Source organism: Meles meles, chromosome 16, assembly GCF_922984935.1.
Source record: "Meles meles chromosome 16, mMelMel3.1 paternal haplotype, whole genome shotgun sequence".
NCBI classification, from domain to species: domain Eukaryota; kingdom Metazoa; phylum Chordata; class Mammalia; order Carnivora; family Mustelidae; genus Meles; species Meles meles.
Genome location: NC_060081.1, coordinates 18,912,175 through 18,931,952, shown reverse-complemented (window position 1 = coordinate 18,931,952; position 19,778 = coordinate 18,912,175). Strand labels below are relative to the sequence as shown.

Here is a 19,778-nt window from a genome sequence, read left to right as displayed (position 1 = left end):
GTGACACATTTGAAGTCTGCTGATCAGTGTTAGATAGGTTAGATGGATTTTTTGTGTGCCTTCTGGAGAACATGCTAGCTTCAAGCATTCTTTTTTAATCACGTTATGTAACTGACTTTTGTGAGTTGCTATATATTTATTACATTTTGTAGTAAGACCGTTTTCCCATTTGTAGTCAGAATTATTTTAACACATATTTTGAACATCATTTTTCCCACTCTTTTTTTTTTTTAAATAAAATCTCTGCACTCAACATCCAGCTCAAACCTACAACCCCGAGATCGAGAGTCACATGCTCTACCAACTGAGCCAGCCAGACACCCCAGTTCCCACTCTTAATAGTAAACTGTCTGCAGTTTATGACAGAACTTTGCCTGAAATATCATCATAAAATATAAAGGAAACGTTTAAATCACATGTTATAGAGCTCTTAGCCATTTTCCCCATCAACCTATACCAGATTCCTATGAATAGAATTGCAGTGTCTAGTACAGCTTATCTTTGAGCTATTAGCATTTAAAGTTTAACCATATCTAACAGTTGAAAGGTTTAAAAAGCATATTTATAAAAGGTTATTGCAGTATGCAACTTAATTTTTTTATAGGCCCGTAATTTCCAAGGTGGTTATTCCAGTGACTGTCAATATTCCTTTGACTGCTAACACTTAGTACTTTACAAAATTACACAGTTCTTGGAAGTATATAATGAAGAATTACAAGGAGTGTAAGTGCCAAAATATATGCACTTTTGTGTGTTTATGAATAGGCTTTTCCAGCTTTGTCTTTTATTCCCTTGTTAATTCATTACTGTAAAATTTTGATTGATGTTTGGATGCTCTTTATTTTTGGAAACCATAAATAATAGATTTCAAAGACTCACGCTTTTGGTAGTTATTACCAGATTCTTTTTTTTTTTTTTTTTAAAGATTTTATTTATTTATTTGACAGAGAGAGAGATCACAAGTAGGCAGAGAGGCAGGCAGAGAGGGAGGAGGAAGCAGGCTCCCTGCGGAGCAGAGAGCCCGATGCGGGGCTCGACCCCAGGACCCCGAGATCATGACCTGAGCCGAAGGCAGCGGCTTAATCCACTGAGCCACCCAGGCGCCCCTATTACCAGATTCTTGACACGGACTTTTTCAGCTACTTGATACTGAAGATTGGGAAAATACTGAAATACTGCACACAATGGAACCTTTAGAATGGACTCTTATGCTTATGTGTAAGCACCTCTGTCAGTTAAGGTTTTTCTGCTTCAAATAACTGTGAAGCTAGTTAGAATTATCTCACATTGGTATATGGAGAGAAAATACTAAGAATAATGTCTGTTGTAGTTCTACATCTGATAGGGAGGTAGTCACCACAAAATGGCCAACCTCAGAAGTAAAATGATATGAAAATGAGTGGAGCATTACATAAACATTAATTTCTCGTACAGTGATGATAAGTGAGTTTTTAAATTGGGCTGTAGTTTTTTTCTTAGCATTCAGTCATTATCTGATGTGTGTGATATGTCTATTAAAAAAGAACTTTTTCCTGGAAAACATGATTACTTGTAAGCCTTGAAGTGTAAGACTTCAGGTTCCCAGCTTCCCCAAGATCCCTGAAGTTGCTTCCAGTTTCTTCAGAAGAATTGGCTTGGGTATATCCTCCAGGTGTTGGGGTTTCACTTGCTTAATACAGAACCATCACAGAGCTAGCTGAGTGGGGGCTGGGAAGGTGTTTCCTTGTTACCTTCACAGTTGCTCATTGGAAGTGTTCTGGAAGTAGGGTGTGTGTGTGTGTGTGTAATAAAACTTGGATCTTGTGATTTAGGAAATAACATGATAGTCTTTCCTATCTTTCCATCTACCTGAAACTATTGATTGAGCAGTTCATAAAAGCACAGATATTTTATTCCTGTCTCAATGAGTTTATTAGCCAGTTTAGGGAATCAGTGCAAACATGTATGTGCCTGATTGTGTGGAAGTATAAGGTGATCTGTCCTACATGTTACAAATTTGGTTTAGACAGTGAAGGTTATAGACCAAGGAAACAAGGTATTTAGGGAAATAAGAGAGTGATAAAGAGAGAAAAGTAAGTTGGTTCAGGGTACAGAGAGATCTGAGTGCCAAATTGAGGCTTTTATATCCTCCTATAGAGAGTGTATAGTTTGGAAAATGTGGTAGGACCTAATGAGTATTGTAAGAAAATTGGGATCATTTTGATTGCTGCTATGAGAAAGTAGAGGGGACTGTGGTAAAGTCTCTGTCCATCGGTTACAAGGTGGCCAGTGTCTCAAGTAGGTGGGAGCAGAGGAAAGGGAGAAGAAGGAGGTCTCTGGTTCTGAGGGTCAGTTCGGTTGGTTGTGTGGAGCAGGCGGTGGTGCTGTTGCAGGAAGGGCAAACGTTGAGAAGTTGGTCTCAGTAGAAATTTACAGCAAGTAGAAAAGCATCTGGGTATGGAATTAGGAGTTGATGGTTCTGAGGTGCTCCTCCAGCAGACAGATAGTGAAAGAGATACCTGCGTTTAAGAAGCAGAGAAGGTGCGTGCAAACCAGGAAGGAGACTCAGAGCAGCTGGAGAGTGGGAAGACCATGGCAGCTCAGAGAGAAGCCAGAAGTGCTTCCCATGGGGCGGTCATGGTATTTTAATAGTCCCAAGAAGTTTAGGGGTAGAGGACTGAGTGCCATTGTTTCTTTTCTGATGATGACCGAGAATGGTCTTTAAGAAAACTTTAAGGTGAGTGATGGATCAGTCATAAACTGGTAAGGATTTGAGGTGGCTATTTATAGCTCGTGCCAGAAGTTTGCCAGTGAAAATAAAGACAGACAGATACAGGAAGCACGAAGAGATCATTGTATCTGACAAAGATTTGTTCAACCGTCTCATGTGGCTAAAGAGATGTAGAATCTGTAACACCAAGGAGATGGTGAGCTCAAAACATTCCAGGGAAACTGGTGAGTTATGCAGGAGGTTGAGGGGATTGGTGTGTGTGTGTTTTCTCTCACATCCTTTTTTAGACTGCCACTTCTCTGTGGTGATTTGTTGTCATTTGGTCACTTTAACTGCTGTTTATTCCAAGCATTTTTTTGTGTGTGTGTGATTAAGGAAACTACTCTTTCCCAGATAGGTGGTGTTATCCTTTCCATACAACCAAACTATTTGCTAAGCACAGCATAAAATTCAGATCTTTCTGTGTCCTTGAAACAGGAGTGAATTTGTTAGTGGGTACAGAGAGTGGCCTGATGCTGCTGGACAGAAGTGGCCAAGGAAAGGTATATCCTCTGATTAACCGAAGACGATTTCAGCAGATGGATGTCCTTGAAGGCTTGAATGTTTTGGTGACAATATCTGGTAAGTGTTCATTTAGTAAAGCACTAAACTTCCATTACCTTTTTTTTTTTTTTTTTAAAGATTTTATTTATGTATTTGAGAGAGAGTGTGAGCTAGAGAGGGCATAAGCAGGGGTGGGGGCAGAGGGAGAAGGAGAAGCAGAAGCAGGCTCCCCATTGAGCAGGGAGCCAGATGCAGAGTTTGATCCCAGCACCCTGGCATTCTGACCTGAGCTAAAGGCAGATGCTTACCCATCTGAGCCACCCAGATGCTCCTAACTTATTTGTTAAAGTAGTGGCTAAATGAGGTACAACCATATAGCATGTTTTTACAATAAGGTGATAGAAAAATGTATTCAGATGTGACTGACAAGTACGCAGTGGATCTGTTGCTCCTCTAAAGAGCAGTGTGGAGAAGCACAGGGATGTGCACTGTCTAGTAGACCCCTCCCCTGGGAGCGCTCTTGGCCCCGGTGCTTGTGTGGCTCAGCGTGGCTTCTCCAGCATGTAGATCTGTACCCACTTTCACCCACAGGACTTTCCTTCATGCAGAAGGCATTGCGCTCTGCCACGATGGTAAAAAGTACCATGTTATGGTACTTTTCTTTTATGTTAACACTTTTCTTTTTCTTTCTAAAAGAAAGAGTATTTTTTTTCATTTATGTAATATATATTTATTTTAGAAAATAAGAAACTAGTGCAGAAAAGCAAGTAGGAGAAATGAAATGTAAAGTCATCCAGAGATACTTTATCTATTGACTCTTCAGTTTCAACTTCGCATCTTTAAAAGCATATACACACTCAATACAGACTTAAAAGGGGGGAAATCTGGATAAAAATGGTTATGCAACATTTCAAACATATAGAAAATAATAATGAGAGAATAACTACATAATAATAACACCCACATACTGGTGCGTTACTTCTAACAGGTGTTAAATACTTACTCTTGCACCTGCGTTTAGCATCCCCTGCCCCGTCTAGCTGCCATGGTACCCACTGTCCTAAAGTGAGGGTGTATCTTACTCATTCAGGTTTGTCCAGATCATGTGACTTGTTCTTTCCATGTCATTAAACATTTCCCCAGGATACCTTTTTTATGTGGTTTATAGAGTGTTTCTTTGCATAGATACTCTAAAATTTATTTACTTCTATTAGTAGCCTTTTAGTTTATCCCTTTTTTTCCTTCTCATGTTAACATTTTTCACATACATCTTGTAGCTTACTTAACCATTATGTATATATATCCATGTTGCATAAATAATAGTTTGTATTATTGCTGGAGTCAAGAGTATGCAAAATTGAAACACTTTAAGTAGGTCTTATAATAACCAGCAGCAACTTTGATTTAATATTTGCTAACTCAGCTTCTTCTATTTGTTTATATGTAACATTTCTCAGAGTTATTTTAGTTTTCAAATGGGCTTTTGGTTCTAAGTGAAGGACCTTTGTTGAAATGCAGTTATTTCTCCATCCATCTCACATTTCAATGAGAAAACAACTATTTATAACTTGAGCGTTAATGGGGAGTAGGTTTAAAATTAGAGGAAAAATGAATCTGCTGCTAAAAATGATTTAAACCTCATTTTGTGATCCAGTGAACAAGATGATTTATGGGGATCACTGATCAGCTGACACCAGTAATAATTTTTTGGTCTACTTTTCTGTATTCTTTTCTCTTTTGTAATGGTTTCTACAATCATGAAAGTAATACATGTTAATTGTAGGAAGCTTCGAAAATAGAAAAAACTTAGGAAGAATAAAACAAAATACTACCCCATCTCAAAGACAACTCTTGACTTTTTTTTTATATTCCTCATTTTAAAGATTTTATTTACATATTAGAGAGAAAGAGGGACAGCATGAGAGAAAGAAAGAGAGCACAAGCGCAAGCAGGAGGAAGGGCAGAGGAAGAGGGGAAAGCAGGCTCCCTGCTGAGTGGATCCTGGGATCATGACCTGAACCCAAAGAGAAGCTTAACTGACTGGGCCACCCAGGTGCCCCTCCTCCTTCTCATTTCTATAAATATTTATCACAGTATGGGAATGAAACACTATATACATAAAGCTACATGCTTTTTGTTTCATTTAACATTTTATTGAAGATTTTTCCATATTCAAAAAGTCTTCAAAACTTAAAAATATTAAAGTATAAGACGTATTAAAGTGTAATTATAAGTATATACAGTTCAATGAATTGTCACAACCATCCTAAGATGGTTAAAATCCATTCATCTGCCCTGGTGAAGAAATGCAGCAATCCCAAGTAGCCCAGAAGCTCCCCTGCAGTACCCACTCTGCTGCTTCCCAGTCCTTGCCCACCCTGGTCCCCACAGGGAAGCACTGTCCTTTAAAATTATACCTTAGGGGCGCCTGGGTGGCTCAGTGGTTAAAGCCTCTGCCTTCAGCTCAGGTCATGATCTCAGGGCTTGGTATCGAGCCCTGCATCGGGCTCTCTGCTCCGCAGGGACCCTGCTTCCTCCTCTCTCTCTGCCTGCCTCTCTGCCTACTTGTGATCTTTGTCTGTCAAATAAATAAATAAAATCTTAAAAAAAAATTATACCTTAGATTGGTTTTACCTTTTTTGAAGTGAATTGATATAAAATGGTAAAACAGTAAGCATTCTTTTGTGTCTAGCTGTGTTTTTTTATGAGACCATCTTTAGGTTTACGGAAAAGCTGAACAGGAAATAACAATTCCCTTATTACCCGCCACTTCCAGTTTTCCCTATTATCTGCATTAGTGTAGTACATTTATTGTTAATTGATGAACTACCATTGACAGTATTATTAACCAAAGTCTGTAGTTTATACTGAGGTTCATTCATTGTGTTGTACAGTTTAGTAGGTTCTGACAAACGCCTAATTATCTACGATTACAGACTAATTTCACTGCCCTAAAAATGCCCCATGCTCCACCTGTTCATCTCTCCCCCAAAGTCCCTGGCAACAACTGATTTTTTTTTTTTAACTAATTATATAACCTCCAGAATGTCATATTTGGAATCATATAGTATATAGCCTTTTCAGACTGGCCTCTTTCTTTAGCAATATATATATTTAAATTTCTTCCGTGTCTTTTCATGACTTGATGGTGTATTTCTTTTTATTGCAGAATAATCGTTGTATGGATGTGCCACTTTGTTTATCCGTTCACTTATTTAAAGATCTCTTGGTTGCTTCCACATTTTAGCAATTAGGAATAAAGCTGCTATAAATATCTGTGGACAGCTTTTTGCGTAGACATGAGGTTTCAACTCATATGTTTAGTTAAATACCTAGGAGCATGATTGCTGGAACGTAAGATAAGATAACATTTAGCTTTGTAAGAAATAGCGAGCCTGTCTTCTGAAGCAGCTGTATCATTTTGAGTTCCTACAGGCCACAGATGAAGAGTCCCTTTTGGTCCACAACCACATCAGTGTTTGGTGTTAATGGTGCTTTGGATTAGTGTATTAGTGAGTCATTATTGTTTTAATTTTTAATCCCCTGATGACGTGATGTTGAGTATCTTCTCACCTGTCGGTTATCTTTAGTGAGGTATCTGTTAAGGTCATTTGTCTATTTTATAATTGGATTATTTGTTTTTCCTACTGTTGAGTTTTAAGAGTTCTTTTTATATTTTGGATGCAAGTCCTTTAGTTTTGCAAATATTTTTTCCCCCAGTTTGTGGCTTGTCTGTCCATTCTCTTAACAGTGTCTTCTGCAGGACAGAAGTTTTTAATTTTAATGAAGTCTAACTTACCAGTTTTTTTCTTTCATGGATCATGCTTTTGGTGTTGTATCTAAAAAGTCATTGCCAAATCCAAGGAGACTGTCCCTAGATTTTCTTCTATATTATCCTCTAGAAGATTTATGGTTTTGCATTTCATATTTAGGTCTATGATCCATCTTGAGTTGATCTTTGTGAAAGGTTCAAAGTCTATAAATTCATTATTTTTGTATGTGTTCAGTTGGTCTAGCAATTATTGTTGAGAAGACCAACCTTCTTCCATTGAATTGCCTTGTTCCTTTGTGAAAGATTAGCCTATTATATTTGTGTGGGTCTATTTCTGGACTCCCTGTTTTGTTCCATTGATCTGTTTTTCTTTTTGCTAATACCTATTGTCTAGATTATTGAAGCTTTATAGTAAATCTTGAAGTCACATAGTATCAGTCTTCCAAAGCTGTTCTTTTTCATATCGTATTGACTGCTCTGGCTCTAGCCTTTGCATATAAACTTTGGAGTCAGTTTATCAGTATGTATTAAATAACTTGATAGGATTTTGATTGGGATTACATTGATTCCTTAGATGAGTAGAACTGATACTGTAGCAATATTGTGTTTTATCCATGACCACTGAATGTATCTCCAGCTGTTTAGATCTCTTTTAATTTCTTTCTTCAGAATTTTGTTAGTTTTACTCATAGAGATCTTACGTAAGGCTATTTTGTTGACTTAAAATTAAGTATATCCTTTTTTGTCTTTAGTGCTTTTTTTTTAAGGATTTATTTATTTATTTATTTATTTTAGAGAGAAAGAGAATGGGGAGGGGCAGGGGAAGAGGGAGGGAATTTCAAGCAAACTCTGTCCAGCATGGAGCCTGACACAGGTTGGCACAGCCTGATAACCCTGAAATCATGACCTGAGCCAAAATCAAGAGTAAGACGCTCAGGTGACTGAGCCACTCAGGCCACCCCTGTTTTTAGTGCTTCTGCATAGATGGTGCTGTGTTTTCAATGTCAGGTTTCCAATTGCTTATTGCAAGTATATAGGAAAGCACTTGACTTAATATATGAACCTTATAACTTGCAACCGTACTATAATCATTTTATTAGTTACAGGATTTTTTAAAAAACCAGTTCTTTGGTATTTTCTACTTACATAATCCTATATTTCTTTTTTCCCATTTTGTATACCTTTTATTTCCTTTGTTCTATTGCATTAGCTAAGACATCTGATGTTTAGGAGTGGTAAGTGGAGGCACCCTTCCTGCATTCCTAAAGAGGAGAGTATCTAGTTTCTCACCTTTAAATATGGTATTTGTCATAAGTTTTTTTTGTACTTGTTCTTTAGCAAATTGAAGCAGTTACTCCTCTATTTCTATTTGCTGTGAGTTCTTGATCATGAAGTGGATGTTGGGTTTTGTCAGCTGTTTTTTCTACATCTATCGATATGATCGTATGATTTTTCTTCTTAAGCTTGTTAGTATGTTTAGTTTCTTCTATTCAGCATCATTTTGTTGTTGCTCATAGAGTTATTTTGTTCCATTTCATTTCTGTGTATGACTGTACCAATTTATTCATTCTACTCTTGATACATGTTTGTTTACTATTCACAACTTTTAGGAACAATGCTGCTATGAATATTCTCATTTGGGGGCTTATACACACACTTTTTTTTTTTTTTAAGATTTTATTTATTTATTTGACAGACAGAGATCACAAGTAGGCAGAGAGAGAGGAGGAAACAGGCTCCCCGCAGAGCAGAGAGCCCAATGTGGGGCTCGATCCCAGGACCCTGGGATCATGACCTGAGCTGAAGGCAGAGGCTTTAACCCACTGAACCACCCAGGCGCCCTTACACACACATTTTTATTGGAGAAATTACTGGATCATAAGTAGGGTATGCATATATCCTACTTTACTAGATAATGTCAGACTTTTCAGAATGGTTCTAACAGTTTACAGCACTAGTTTCTGAATTTCTAGTTACTCCACACCCTCCCTACTTTCAGTACTGTTGTTGTTGGTTTTATAGTACTGCTGTTCTTTTAAATTCTAGACACCCTGATAGATGTGTGAAATTACATATCATTATGGTTTTAATATGCATTCACTAATTGACTATTGAGAGCAAGTACCTTTTTCACGTACTATGAGGTAACTTCTTTTGCCTGTTGTGGTCAATTGCCCACTTTTTCTCTTGGGTTTTCTCTCTTCTAAATGATTTGTAGGTTGTGAGTCCTCTGTCAGTTATGTAAGTCGCACGCATCTCCAGGTTATGGTTTGCTTTTTGCTGGATCTGAGTCCCTGCCTAGGGTGATTTATTTATTCTTTCTATGCTGTCTAGTGGGACATAATAGCTACTCCAGAGAGTTTTGAGAATCAAAGGACATTATTCATGTGAAAACGCCTTATAAGTTCTATTGGTTGTATTGCTGTGCAGGTGTTTATTACTTTATGCTTTATAGATACTGACTGTTTACATAAGTGTAAGTTCTTTATTCTTTCAAATTCTTTTCTTTTGGGATGCCTGGGTGGCTTAGTTGGTTAAGCATCTGACTGTTGATTTCAGCTAAAGTCATGATCTCAGGGTCGTGAGCTCGAGCCCTGCATTAGGCTCTGCACCAGGCGTGAAGCATGCTTAGGGTTCTCTCTCCCTCTCTGCCCTCCATGTTGTCCTCTCAGTGTGTCTCTGTCTCTTTCAAATAAATAAATAAAATCTTTCCTTCTAACTCAGGCCTGTGCTTGATAATAATTCTATAGGTTAGTCCATCTAAATAGCTTAAATTGAGGTTCTAGTAAAACACATAGAGGTGGTTTCCTTAGAAGGATATTTATTGTTCATTGACATTTCTTTGCCTACTATTGTTATTAATGATGATATCTACTTTGAATATGCATGTAAAATATTTGTATTTGTTTTACTAGGCAAAAAGGATAAGTTACGTGTCTACTATTTGTCCTGGTTAAGAAACAAAATACTTCACAATGATCCAGAAGTTGAAAAGAAACAGGGTTGGACAACTGTGGGAGATTTGGAAGGATGTGTACACTATAAAGTTGGTAAGTTCCTGGAGGGTCATGGGGGTTTTGTTTTGCAGGGTTTAGTTAGTGTTGTTTCTGATCCCCCAGCTCATTTCTGCAATTATATTTTCTAAGGCATCTTCTAAACCTGAAGTGTCATCTAGACTTAGAGTGTACCTTTTAGCATAACGCCATTCATTCCTGCTGCTCACTCATTCCTCACAGTTCATCTTGTAAGTGAGGCTTTTCACCCTTCCTCTTTGACAGTCCATATTCTTTTCCACAAGCTGTGGCCACAAGAACCTCTCCCAGGAAACCTTGCCAAAGGAAAGCCAGCCAATTTGGATTCTTGCTTTGCGCTCCAGGCCTGTTCTCCCATTTAGAGGACTTTGAGTCCTTGGCAGTCACTGATAGAAAGTTTGAGAGTTTGACCAAAGAGCTATGGCTTGTCGTTTTCAATGAAGTGCACTGTGCAGAGCTACTGTGCTCTTAACTACTAAATGAATCAGGCTGGCCAGCCAGTGTTTCATAGCAACTGTCTTGTTTGTTTGTTTTTTTTTCTTGCTGGCTTGCATGCTGTGGTTCTTATAAAATAAGAGCTCACAGGAATAAAACTAAAACAAATTTTTTATGTGTGAAAAAAATTAAAATACTGATACTAATGTTGGAAATAAAGGGGAAATAATGGAGCTTAGCCAAATTAAACTTTTATGGGAGAGATGATACATTATAATAGAATGTGAAATCAGAATTTGAGAAAAACAAGACATGGTCTCTATATACCTATGACTGACTAACCTAAGGGTCTGTCATATACTGATTTCTGCTGATATGTTTTATTTTTTTCTGTATGAAGTATATGCTATAGTCAGTTCCTCTGCTTCCAAGAATTTTACAGTCCTTGACATTTTCTTCTTATTTGTGTACTCTGTCTACAACTCTCATATCATTGATTAATAATGATTATAGGAGACACCCCAATATTGGAATGATTCTGTGTTACTAGAAAGTAGTACTATCTCCTTGATTAAATCTTGGGATTAGGATTTTCTGTGTTGTGTTTATGTGAAAGAACTTTTGAGGTGTAATGAGAATCATCTAAGTCTAAATTTAATGAAACAGATCAAAACAGGTGAAATGTACATGAATAGATTATCCTGCAAGGGGAGCTAGAGGCAAATGTTTTAGACAGTGCTGGGCTTTTCATTGAAACAAAACAACAGTCCTCAGGCCTGTCATTCTTACAGAATGAATCAGAACATTTTCTGAGAAAAGAGTGTATAATACCATTCATTCATTATCATTGTACTTTCAGGAAATTATATTCCATTTATCAAGACCTGTGCTGTACAGTATAGTTTACCATTAAGAAGAGGGGCTATTTAAATTAAATTAGTTAACGTAAAGTAAACTTTAAAATGTAGTTCCTTAGTGGCGCTGGTACATTCCAGGTGGCTATCATATTAACAATACACACATATAAAACCTTTTGATTAAAAAAAAAAAAACCCTTTTGATCATTGCAGAAAATTTTATTGAACAGCACTTGTTTGGACAACGTCTTGTAATCCTTTGTGTCTTAATATTAATGTCAGTGATTTATTTGAATAGTGATAATATGGAATTTAACAAGGAGTGTTATGAAGTTAACAAGTCATCTCTCATGTACAAAGGAATCTGTAGTAGTGTGACTCTGGGTAGCTTATAAAGAAACAGAGCTACACATGTGTGGTCACAGGCCCTCAGAGCATCTGGGTTTTCTTTGTTTGTTTGTTTACAATGCTGTGACCACACTTATTTTTTATTTATTTTTTTAATTTAAAAGTTGTTGGTTGATGTATAGTGCACTATTGATTTCTGGAGTAGAATTCAGTGGTCCATCACTGATACACAATACCCAGAGAATGTCTGTTTTCGAGCAGTTACTGGGCTGCAGGAGAACCACAACAGCTATGTGAAGAAGGCATTTTCAACTAATTTCCTTTACTACTGCTCCTTTTTTACAGAACTTTTAAGGCAGAATTCAAGTAGTCACTACCTCTGTCAATCAGGAAGTGGTTCAAAGTGATACTTTACTGATAAACCACACTCTTACCCTTTTGAAGTAATACTGAGCCCTTAAGACTTCAGAGTGGTATGGCTAACATTGTCCTTGATTGTTAAATACTTGCAATCTAAGAAGATTAGGAACATTAATGAAAGTACTCACTGATAGTAACCAGAGTATTGGAGTTGAGTCCCACACATCCCATATATTCAGGAACAGCCTGAATCATACATAAAGTATTAAAAAAGGAAACTCTGAGATTTGATCTCTCAGTATTTTTCTCCTGTTGGCCTTAATGACTCAATAGAAGGCATATTTGTAAAGTTTGCAGAAGACAACAGGATTTGGATTTCCATGTTGATTCTGACTTGTGCTTCTCTTGTTTTATTTTTGTTGTTTTCAGTAAAATATGAAAGAATCAAATTTCTGGTAATTGCTTTGAAGAGTTCTGTGGAGGTCTATGCGTGGGCACCCAAGCCATATCACAAATTTATGGCCTTTAAGGTAACAGCATCATGTTTACTTACAAGTAGCATCAGCCATGCATGTGTAACCAAGAATCAGGGCATAAAACTCAAGTTTAAAAACTCTATAAACAGTTAAAACTGATCATTTAAAAAAATTATGACACAATGTATATAACTATATCATAAGAGAGGCCATTTCCAATATAATAAGCTGTCAGCTTTCTGAGTCCTCAGAGTATGAGAAGGAGAAAGCTAAATATGTGGTAGGCACTTTGATTGAGATGTCAATACTGTCACAGAGGAAAGGACAAAATAACACCTTCTCTATATAAAAAGTAGACTTTGATTTGCTACCTGAGGTCATACATGTGTGTAAAGATTTAGATACAGTTTTTTTTTAAAGATTTTTATTTATTTGACAGACAGAGATCACAAGTAGGCAGAGAGGCAGGCAGAAAGAGAGGTGGAAGCAGAGTCGGGACCCTGGGATTATGACCTGAGCCGAAGGCAGAGGCTTTAACCCACTGAGCCACCCAGGTGCCCCTAGATATGTTTTTGATAACAAAAAAGTACCCAACAGTAGGCAGCTTGAAGGTATATCTCTTCAATAGAGTACTAAAAATTACAGAAATTCTTCATAACACAAGGAATATGTACTATGCATTAAATAGAAAAAGTAAGTTTTAGGGGTTCCTGAGTGGCACAGTGTGTTAAGCCCGTGCCTTCAGCTCAGGTCATGATCTCAGGGTCCTAGGATTGAGCCCCGCATTGGGCTCTCTGCTCAGCAGGGAGCCTGCTCCCCCTCCCCGCCTGCCTCTCTGCCTACTTGTGATCTCTCTCTCTCTCTGTCAAATAAATAAAAAAAAATTTTTAAAAATCTTTAAATAGAAAAAGTAAGTTTTAAAATGTGAATACTCATTTTTTTAAGGGAAAAATCTTAGCAGTTTTCTCTGTAGGTATTTTTAGTATTTTTTTTATAATTCTGGAGTTTACATTAGATACAAACTTACAAAATTCTTACTTAAAATTAGTTTAAATGATACTATGACATTAGATATTACAAATAACTTGTATAGTAATATATATTAAATATTATAAATAACTTAACCTCATTTCTAATATTAGGCAGAAAACCTTAAGCATCCTGAGGCTGTTTTAGTGCATATCAAGAAATTAAGAATTTTTCATCCAAAATGATTCTATTCACTTATTTTTTTTAATAGTTTTTGGTACATCTTATTAAGGGTGTACTTCAAGACTTTGGAAAATTGACATATTTAGATTATTTATTGCTTGATTCCCCAATAAAGCAGGCTAAATGGAGGTACCATATTTGCTTTAAAAATAAATCCACAGAAGTTGGGGGAACAGGTGGTGGGTAATAGGGAGGGCACGTTTTGCATGGAGCACTGGGTGTTGTGCAAAAACAATGAATACTATTACGCTGAAAAAAATAAAATGGAAAAAAAATAAAAAAAAATAAATCCACATATTACTGACTAGAAGTAATTGGTAGGAAAATTGTAGTTCTTTTCTGTGATCTGGTCTTAATATCCTTTATGTACCAAGTGCACTCTCTGAGTTGCTTTTATAAGTATATTGCTTAAGTCTGTCTTCTAAGCTGTAGGTGTTGACTCTCATGATGAACTGGGGTCACCCAGTCCGTTATAGGTCATGCAGGCTGTTCCGGTATAGCATTTCATTACTGTATCACCCTAGTCAAGAAATGAAAGTAGAAGTCTGTATGGTGACTATGATGACCTTACTAAAAATTCTAAGGTCGCTCCTTAGAGTCATTCTATGTGACTCCTACAACTCCTCCTCTTTCTCCATTGCCTGCATTTGAATAGTTGAATAGTATACTACAGAAGGTGCTGATTATTTCCCTTTAAATGTATTTGTCAGCAAGGCAAACAACAGAGTGGAATTCTTGGGCCAACTAGGGGGAATTTGCAGCATCACTTCTGGAAGAATTGTCTTCCAGATGCTGATTGACAGACAAAAAAATAATAAATTTAAAAAGACTTATTTTCCAGAATATTTTTGCTTATGGTTTTTGCCAGAGTGGCTCAGTAATTGTGTAACTGAGTACCTAGGGTTTGGCTTCTCTAATTTGATCCATCAGAAATAAGTTCTGCTCTGTCTTACTACTTCTTTCTTGGTAACTACTTTGTAGTCATTTGGAGAATTGGTACATAAGCCATTGCTGGTGGATCTCACTGTGGAGGAAGGCCAGAGGTTGAAAGTGATCTATGGATCCTGTGCTGGATTCCATGCTGTAGATGTGGATTCAGGATCCGTCTATGACATTTATCTACCAACACACGTAAGAAAGAACCCACACTCTATGGTTGGTTGACTGGCTTCATTTTGTTTTGACTTTTTCTTTACTCTGCTTAATGAACTAACACAAGCAGGGATTTCTTGCTTCCCCTTGGTATGGGGGTGAGTATTTAAACAATATGCCATTTTCAATAGCTAGCTGCATGCTCTGAGACAAGTGGAAATCCATTCTCCTGGCTCTGTGAGGCCCTCCTGAAAAACTGTTAGCCCTGGCTTTGACTAACATGGGATGGATTTGGGGCAGTTGCGGCAGGCCAGAACATCCCTGGGTTGGGAATGGTTTGGGGAACAAAATTTCTTAACAGTCCAGATATGTTTCAGGAGCTTCAGAAATGTGAACTCGTAGAGTATATGACCTGTAAAAGGTAGTCTTTGGGATATATGCTCCATGGGTTTTCCAAAATTTTATTCAATTGCTATATTTTTTCACCAAAAAATATAAACCAGTGCATTCACCAGGACAATCTTTTGAGCACTTTTGTGGGGACAGAAATAACCACAAACCTACTTCTCTATACTTTGTTCCTCTTCTGTAGATCCAGTGTAGCATCAAACCCCATGCAATCATCATCCTCCCCAACACAGATGGCATGGAGCTTCTGGTGTGCTATGAAGATGAAGGGGTTTATGTGAATACCTATGGAAGAATCACCAAGGATGTGGTCTTGCAGTGGGGAGAGATGCCAACATCCGTAGGTAGGTATCACTCGGGAAACGGTAGCATTCACGAGAGTGGAAGCCTTCTCTAAAACTGCATGTATGTATCACAAGTTTACCTATTGTTTAGAGTTTCTGGTCATTTGGCAGAATGGTTAACAATAGATGGAGGGTAAAATTGTAGACCGTGGGACTGGTTATTGTCTATTTTAAAACAGAATCCCAAATAATTATTGAGCACTTTTTAAAACTCTTGTCATTTAATTCTTAAGACATCCAGGGAATGGAACAGATGTTATTGACTGATTGTGGAAAGTAAGGTGAGACAGAAAAAGGGTAAGGGACTTGTTCTTTCAATTGGCAGAGCCACAGCTTGAAACACAGTCTCTTGATCTTCTAGTGTGCGTTTAAGAAAAAAGGGGCAGAAAGGATGTATCTGAAATTTTCAGTTTATATGCCCAGCCTCTTCTGGTTCCATTGCAGTTAGTCACTGTCTCTCTTCATCACTTCTTTCCTGCCTTCCTTATGACTGGTTTCATAAAAATATGAGCACAGAACTCTGTGCCCAGTGAGCAGTGTGCCCTGCTCATGATAAGCATGAACCATCTCAGGGATTCAAATTACCACTTTGCAGGACAAATTTTAAAAGGTTAAAAGGCAGAGTTCCTTAAAAACAAAAGTCATTAAATGCTAGACATTCAGGTGTGTGTATGTATTATATGAGCTGCATCTTTTCATAGCTGTTTCCTTATCTTTAACAATTAAAATATATTTGTGTCCCCCCCCCCCCCAAAAAGCATATATTCGATCCAATCAGACGATGGGCTGGGGAGAAAAGGCCATAGAGATCCGATCTGTGGAAACTGGTCACTTGGATGGTGTGTTTATGCACAAAAGGGCTCAAAGACTAAAATTTCTTTGTGAACGCAACGACAAGGTAATGGTTTCCTTACAACCTCTTTTTAGCTGCTACTAGCTTTAATAATTGTTTATTTTCCATGGAGTTTTTTGAAGCCTTTTCCTGGGGTTTTGATAGATTTTGAAATAAATTCATCAAGAACATTTTAGTAGTGACTTTTTTTAGACCTGTTTATGGGGAATGGGGTATATTTTATTTTGTGTTTGCTTATAAGGGGACAAGAGATACTTACCTCCATGGGAGTCATTATGTGTTGGTTTGTTTGTGGTGGTTGTTTTTAACCCCATTAGGTGATCTGTGTGAGCTGTGTTTGGGTTTAGGGACAGGGAAGGTTAAAGCTGCTAATTTAAATGAATAGGATTCTTCTGTGATTGGAAGGAACCCCCTTGGAAATTTGGGTAGGGAAAAGTTTCCTCTCCCCTGATACACATCAGAAAGATACCACTCGTCACAAGTCAGAAATACCTGAGTAAATCTTTTTTTATTATTATTAACATGTAATGTATTATTTGCCCCCGGGGGTATAGGTCTATGAAACATCAGGCTTACGCATTTCACAGCACTCACTGTAGCACATACCCTCCCCAGTGTCCATAACCCAGCCACCCTATCCCTCCCCTCCCCAACTCCCTGCAACCCTCAGTTTGTTTCCTGAGATTAAGAGTCTCCTATGGTTTGTCTCCCTCCTGATCCCATCTTGTTTCATTTTTTCCCTCCCTACACCCCACGGCCCCCTGCCCTGCCTCTCAAATTCCTCATATCAGAGAGATCATATGATAATTGCCTTTCTTTGATTGACTTATTTTGCTTAGCATAATACCCTCTAGTTTCATTCACATCGTTGCAAATGGCAAGATTTTATTTCGTTTGATGGCTGCATAGTATTCCATTTATTCCATTGTGTATATATACCACATCTTCTTTATCCATTCATCTGTTGATGGACATTTAGATTCTTTCCATAGTTTGACTTTTGTGGACATAGCTGCTATAAACATTTGACGGAGTAAATCTTTATGCAGAAGCATGAGCACCTCCTACAGCTGAGATCCCAAGGCTTTAAAGCCCCACATAAAACCTTTGTTTTTCAAAATAGGCCACATCCTTGTCTTTCCAGGGGCTAGTTTGTCCCTGGAAGACCCTCCCTCAGTCAGCCTTGGAGTGAAGCAGCTGGATGGCTTAGACTGTTGTCCCATCCCACCTGCTTTGAAAAGAATATCCCGGTGGGCCTTGCCTTTACCAAGCCCAACTTTCTTTCTCATCTGTCCACCTGGATGGAAATCCTGACCACCTGAGGGAACGTATTGCAACCTTAGGAATTTGCCTCTTAAGAAGTTTCCACCTCTTACTTCACATTAAAATATATTATGTGGCCTAACCACCGACCCACTGATTGTTCAGATTAAATTTAAAAACTCAGCTTGACTAAAGAGCTGTAGCTCTGTCCTTGGCAGCTGGTCCTCCTGCCTAAGTACGTGCTCACTAAATAAGCTGCATCACCCTAGCCCACTTTCCTGCAGTCCTATAGCTTATTTACTAACGGAGTTCACATTTTTTCTAATAGCATCTCCCAAATTATTTACCTTGAAACCCCATACAATCTCCGACTCATTCCAGGATTTTGCCAGCTTTTTGGTTTATATTTTTCTCAGCATATGTAATATAGCCGTAACTATAATATTCTTTGAACTTCAGGCATTTAGATTTTTGTATTATTTATAATGTTACATCCCTTAAAGTTCATTAATAAAAGACCCAGAAGCAGGCACCTGGGTGACTTAGTTGGTTAAGTGACTGCCTTCTGCTCAGGTCATGATCCTGGAGTCCTGGGATCGAGTCTTGCATCAGGCTCCCAGCTCAGCAGAGAGTCTGCTTCCCTTTGACTCTCTCCCCTCTCGTGCTCTCTCTCAAGTAAATAAATAAAGTCTTAAAAAACAAAAATAAATAAAAGGCCCAAAAGTAAATTGTCATAATTTGACTATAGAGTCCTGTGAAATAACTTAATACATTTGAGGTTAGTTTTTTAAAAGAGAAAAAGCAGGTTGCTTAGGAGTCCTCTCCATTGCTCATTGTGTTTTCCAGACACATTTATCTTTTAGATGTTATTAGCAGTGGAGATAAAAAGAAATTGCTCAATTTCAGAAAAAAAAAACAAAACAATTTTTTTTTCTTTTGAACTCTCACAGTATGGGAGTGTTAGCCTTCTTAGTTGTAATCAAAATTGCCTCCAGAGATGATGACTACTTATATATGATAAATTGATATCATCTCAGATTTTCTTTTGGAAAGGGCCTTTGGGCTTTTAAGCTTCCTGCATTTAGCGGTGTTGAGGTGTCAGTGGCTCTAAGATATCTGCCTGGGAACTATCGGAAGCATTGCTGAGTTGTGTTTTCATGGTAAATCTCTCACTCTCTTTTGCTTTTGCTTTTGCAGGTCTTCTTTGCCTCTGTTCGGTCTGGGGGCAGCAGTCAGGTTTATTTCATGACATTAGGCAGGACTTCTCTTCTGAGCTGGTAGATGCAGTGTGATGAGGCTTGCTGGCCCCCAGAGTCTTCAAGATCCTGAGAACTTGGAATTCCTTGCAACTGGAGCTCAGAGCTGCACCGGTTTGGTCCAGGACAGCTGTGTTTGCAGACACCACGTGTGGGGTTTTTGTTTTGTTTTGTTTCATTTTTGTTTCCTTTCTGCACCTCTTACCAGTTTATCCCCCTTCTCTTCTTTTCCCTACTCAAAAATAAATCAAGGCTGCAATGCAGCTGGTGCTGTTCACATTCTACCATCAGGTGCTATAAGTGTTTGGGATCTAGCATCAGACCAGAAAGCAAACGCCTTTCCTTCAGCTCCAGAATTCCTTGTTTCTGAGTGACTCTGTCTTATGGGTGTCAAAGGTGGAGACTATGAACATGCCATTGGTTTTGTTGGAAATGGGCACATGGAGGTGTAATATGGTGGTCTAACGGGCAGTTTGCTGAAGCAGAGAGCAGATTTAATATAGTAACATTAACAGTGTATTTAATTGACATTTCTTTTTTGTAATGTGACAATATGTGGTCAGAGAAGAAGGTGCAGGTTTAAGAAGTTAATATTTATAAAATGTGAAAGACACAGTTACTAGGATAACTTGTGGGCGGGGCTTGGGAGGCAGGGTGGGGTGGGTTAAAGGGGTCCCATTTTTGTTTATTTGGATTTTTTTTTTTTTTTTTTTTTGGCTTGGCCAAAAACTGTCATTTTTCTGTGTACCAGGTTTTGCCTAAATCATGTGCAGATGGTTCTTAAAAAAAAAAAAAAAGAAAGAAAAAGAAAATGTGT

The 19,778-nt window shown here is 37.9% G+C and overlaps 1 protein-coding gene across 50 annotated transcripts in view; it reads left to right on the top strand.

The window, feature by feature from the left end:
- The window catches only part of MAP4K4 (mitogen-activated protein kinase kinase kinase kinase 4), a 189,790-nt gene extending 170,552 nt beyond the window's left edge, over positions 1 to 19,238 (top strand). For 33 of the 50 annotated variants that reach the window (XM_045981460.1, XM_045981459.1, XM_045981451.1 and 30 more), the window contains 7 exons: positions 3,188 to 3,331; positions 9,941 to 10,075; positions 12,487 to 12,587; positions 14,727 to 14,876; positions 15,430 to 15,589; positions 16,348 to 16,487; positions 18,903 to 19,238. In XM_045981460.1, the coding sequence (XP_045837416.1) occupies positions 3,188 to 3,331; positions 9,941 to 10,075; positions 12,487 to 12,587; positions 14,727 to 14,876; positions 15,430 to 15,589; positions 16,348 to 16,487; positions 18,903 to 18,986 (914 nt within the window). In that variant the 3' untranslated portion in view covers positions 18,987 to 19,238. Of the gene's footprint in view, positions 1 to 3,187; positions 3,332 to 9,940; positions 10,076 to 12,486; positions 12,588 to 14,726; positions 14,901 to 15,429; positions 15,590 to 16,347; positions 16,488 to 18,902 lie in introns of all 50 variants that reach the window. The other 17 variants (XM_045981448.1, XM_045981424.1, XM_045981431.1 and 14 more) reach the window with 1 other exon arrangement.
- Positions 19,239 to 19,778: the final 540 nt, after the last annotated feature.